The sequence below is a fragment of the Haliotis rufescens genome, unplaced genomic scaffold, assembly GCF_023055435.1.
Source record: "Haliotis rufescens isolate VD_foot unplaced genomic scaffold, xgHalRufe1.0.p SCAF_4, whole genome shotgun sequence".
Taxonomy (NCBI): Eukaryota; Metazoa; Mollusca; class Gastropoda; order Lepetellida; family Haliotidae; genus Haliotis; species Haliotis rufescens.
Window position 1 is genome coordinate 46,987,355 of NW_025964112.1, and position 4,603 is coordinate 46,991,957.

At 48.1% G+C, this 4,603-nt stretch overlaps 1 protein-coding gene across 1 annotated transcript; it reads left to right on the plus strand.

Annotated features, from left to right (window-relative positions):
- Nucleotides 1-388: 388 nt before the first annotated feature.
- Nucleotides 389-973, plus strand: LOC124152589 (octapeptide-repeat protein T2-like). The gene has a single exon (XM_046525574.2). It carries the CDS (start codon nucleotides 389-391, stop codon nucleotides 971-973), a length of 585 nt encoding a protein of 194 aa, XP_046381530.2.
- The last annotated feature ends 3,630 nt before the right edge of the window (nucleotides 974-4,603 follow it).

The following is a 4,603-nucleotide window of genomic DNA, read 5'->3' on the forward strand; positions in this document are numbered from 1 at the left end:
TTTTGCAATATATGTGCCTAAACTTCATTACAGTGTTATTTGTAGGGGCGGTTTTGTCTTATGTTAGTGAGAAATGTATATATGTATGTTTGAAATATTCTGCACGCGGGTCCTTGTCTGTATGAATGAAATGTTGTTGATACTGATATTGTAACCGTTACGTATGGCACACAATGGTGCAGAGGGAGAGTGAGCGAGAGAGAGAGAGAGGGGGGGGGGGGGGGGGGGGAGTGGGAGGGAAAGAGATAGGGAGAGAGAACGAGAGCGAGAGAGAGAGTGGTGAGAGTATCGTGGTAAATAGCAGAGATGGGTTTATGATTCAGTAAAGAGTAAGAGTGGGGAAGTAAGGGGGGAAGAGGGGGAGGAGAGCGTCAGAGGCAGAGACATAATGAGAGAGTGGGAGAGAATCAGAGCCAGAAGCATAATGAGAGAGAAGGAGAGAGTCAGAGGCAGATACATAATGAAAGAGTGGAAGAGAGTCAGAGCCAGAAGCATAATGAGAGAGAAGGAGAGAGTCAGAGGCAGATACATAATGAAAGAGTGGAAGAGAGTCAGAGCCAGAAGCATAATGAGAGAGAAGGAGAGAGTCAGAGGCAGACACATAATAAGAAAGAGGGAGAGGGTCAGGGACAAAAGCATTATGAGAGAGAAGGAGAGAATCAGAGGCAGGGACATAATAAGAAAGAGGGAGGGCGTCAGGGACAGAAGTATTATGAGAGAGAAGGAGAGAATCAGAGGCAGGGACATAATGAGAGCGTGGGAGAGAGTCAGAGGCAGAGACATTATAAGAGAGAGGGAGGGAGTTAGGGACAGAAGCATAATGAGAGAGAAGAGAGGCAGTGGCAGAGGCATAATGAGAGAGAGAGAAGGGAAGAGAGTCAGAGGCAGAGACATAATGAGAGAGAGGGAGAGAGTCATAGACGGAAGCATCATGAGAGAGACAGAAGAGAGAAAGTCAGAGGCAGAGCCGTAATGAGGGAAAGAGAAGAGAGACATAAACAAAATGAGAGAGGAGTGTCAGAGGCAGAGATATAATGAGAGAGTGGGAGAGAGACAGGCAGAGACATAATAAGAGTGAGGGAGAGCGTCAGGGACAGAAGCATAATAAGAGAGGGGTGGGGCGGGGTGGGGGAGAGGTTTTGGAGAAGGGGAGGTCGACACAAAGAAAAGAGAGTGGTGCTGGGTGTGGGACAGGGAGTAGGATGTTTGACATAACAGAGAGGGGAGTGGTGATGGAGCTGTTAGGACAGACAGGGAGAGGAGAGTGGCGAAGGAGGCAGGACAGACAGAGAGGAGAGTGGAGCAAGTGGTAGGGCAGACACAAAGAGAGGACAGTGGTGCAGTGAGGAGACAGAGGGGTGGGAGGGATGCAGGGGTAGGACAGAGTGACGAGAGCTTTGCATGAACATGGACTGACAGAGTTGATTTTGAAAAAAGCATTTGACAGACAGAGAGATTACAGTGACTTTGAGAGAAGAGAGTGGTGAAGGCGGTAGGACAGATATAGATATGAGAATGCTGAAGGAGGTAGGACAGCCAGAGAGATGAGAGTGGTGCAGGAGGTAAGTCAGGCAGAGAGACGAGAGTGGTGCAGGAGGTAAGACAGGTAGGGAGATGAGAACGATGCGGGTGGTTGGACAGCCAGAGAGATGAGAGTGGTGAAGGAGGTAGGGCAGACAGAGAGATGAGAGTGGTGCAGGAGGTAGGACAGTCAGAGAGATGAGAGTGGTGCAGGTTGTAAGACAGACAGAGAGATGAGAGTGGTGCAGGAGGTAGGACAGTCAGAGAGATGAGAGTGGTAAGGAGGTAGGACAGACAGAGAGATGAGAGTGGTGCAGGAGGTAGGGCAGTCAGAGAGATGAGAGTGGTGCAGGAGGTAGGACAGACAGAGAGATGAGAGTGGTGCAGGAGGTAGGACAGTCAGAGAGATGAGAGTGGTGCAGGTTGTAAGACAGACAGAGAGATGAGAGTGGTGCAGGAGGTAGGACAGTCAGAGAGATGAGAGTGGTGCAGGAGGTAGGACAGCCAGAGAGATGAGAGTGGTGCAGGTTGTAAGACAGACAGAGAGATGAGAGTGGTGAAGGAGGTAGGACAGTCAGAGAGATGAGAGTGGTGAAGGAGGTAGGACAGTCAGAGAGATGAGAGTGGTGTAGGTGTAGGACAGCCAGAGAGATGAGAGTGGTGCAGGTGTAGGACAGCCAGAGAGATGAGAGTGGTGAAGGAGGTAGGACAGTCAGAGAGATGAGAGTGGCGCAGGTGTAGGACAGCCAGAGAGATGAGAGTGGTGCAGGTGTAGGACAGCCAGAGAGATGAGAGTGGTGAAGGAGGTAGGAAAGTCAGAGAGATGAGAGTGGTGAAGGAGATGAGATAGACAGAGACAGATGAGAGTGGAGAAGGAGGTAGGACAGCCAGAGAGATGAGAGTGGTGCAGGTGTTGGACAGCCATAGAGATGAGAGTGGTGAAGTGGTAGGGCAGTCAGAGAGATGAGAGTGGTGAAGTGTAAGGGTAGTCAGAGAGATGAGAGTCGTGAAGGAGGTATGAAAGCCAGAGAGATGAGAGTGGTGCAGGAGGTAGGACAGCCAGAGAGATGAGAGTGGTGAAGGAGGTAGGACAGTCAGAGAGATGAGAGTTGTGCAGGTGTAGGACAACCAGAGAGCTGAGAGTGGTGAAGGAGGTAAGATAGACAGAGAGATGAGAGTGGTGAAGTGGTAGGGCAGTCAGAGAAATGAGAGTGGTGAAATGTAAGGGTAGTCAGAGAGATGAGAGTGGTGAAAGAGGTAGGATAGTCAGAGAGATGAGAGTGGTGCAGGAGGTGGGACAGTCAGAGAGATTAGAGTGGTGAAGTGGTAGGGGAGTCAGAGAGATGAGAGTGGTGCAGGTGTAGGAAAGCCAGGGAGATGAGACCGGTGAATGGGGTAGGAAAGAAAGAGAGATGAGAGTGGTGAAGGAGGTAGGACAGTCAGAGAAGAGAGTGGTGTAGGTGTAGGAAAGCCAGGGAGATGGGCCGGTGAATGGGGTAGGACAGAAAGAGAGATGAGAGTGGTGAAGAAGGTAGGACAGACATAGATCAGAGAATGGTGCAGTGGTAGGTCAGACAGAGAGATGAGAGTGGTGAAGGAGGTGGGACAGACAGGGAGAGGAAAGTGGCGCAGTGGTAGGATGTACAGAGAAATGAGAGTGGCGCAGGATGTAGCACAGATATAGCGAGTCGTACAGTGGTAGGTCAAACATGGATGAGAGTGGTGCAGGAGGTAGGATAGTCAGAGAGATGAGAGTGGTGCAGGAGGTGGGACAGTCAGAGAGATTAGAGTGGTGAAGTGGTAGGGGAGTCAGAGAGATGAGAGTGGTGCAGGTGTAGGAAAGCCAGGGAGATGAGATCGGTGAATGGGGTAGGAAAGAAAGAGAGATGAGAGTGATGAAGGAGGTAGGACAGTCAGAGAAGAGAGTGGTGTAGGTGTAGGAAAGCCAGGGAGATGGGCCGGTGAATGGGGTAGGACAGAAAGAGAGATGAGAGTGGTGAAGAAGGTAGGACAGACATAGATCAGAGAATGGTGCAGTGGTAGGTCAGACAGAGAGATGAGAGTGGTGAAGGAGGTGGGACAGACAGGGAGAGGAAAGTGGCGCAGTGGTAGGATGTACAGAGAGATGAGAGTGGCGCAGGATGTAGCACAGATATAGCGAGTCGTACAGTGGTAGGTCAAACATGGATGAGAGTGGTGCAGGAATAAGGACAGACAGAAATTTGAGAGTAGCCCTTAGAGTATGCTAAAGAGAGAGGAGAGCAGTTGCCGGATGGAAGCTTCTTTAATAAGACGTACCTTTTGAAAAGGTTTTGAATTTCATCTTTGTTTAAATTGAAAAAGTTAACCTTTTCGTATTTTATATATGTGTTAAAACTATAAAATTACTATTCGAAACCTGTATGTTCCATGTAAATATCTTTCATGTCACAATAAAACAATAAAACTCCTATTTTGGCACATACAACAAATGTGGAATTTCAATTTCCATTCATAATGTTATGTAGATCGGGCAGCACAGTAAATATCCGTGTGACCCTGACACTTGCTGTCATTTGTGAGATGAAATGTACAGGTTATACCCGCCTTGCATAATAAACCGATGGCCATCAAAACAGAGCGCGTACGACATCAATGGGCGATGTTAGCAAGGGCTTCACAATCCGTTTGTCCCTCTGTTAGTCCGTTTGTAACTAACAATGCTCCAGAGAGCACTGCACCAGTTCTAGCATTCTTTATGTATTTATTTTACTTTTAATCAGACAGAAACAGTTTTTAAAGAATAAAAAGAGGACAGAAAGGAGGTTTAGCCGTTTTTCTGTAACAGTTGAATGGGGCGGTGTGTAGCTCAGTTGTTAAAGCTTTCGGAAGTTACCCCGAAAGCCCGGGTTTGATTCCCCACATCGGTACAATGTGTAAAAGTCATTTCTGGTGTTGGAGATGTAATATTGCTGGAATATTGAAAAACGCAACTCACCCCCCACACTCTATAACAGTAAAGCTCAATTTATTATGGCAATAAAACCTCTTTTGTATGCCTTTTTTTATCCTGTGTTTCCCTGGTTGAGACAGACATATTAGA

What these genes read in the sequence shown, in the direction of transcription:
- LOC124152589 (XM_046525574.2), top strand. Translation starts at nt 389, where the DNA reads ATGAGAGAGTGGGAGAGAATCAGAGCCAGAAGCATAATGAGAGAGAAG.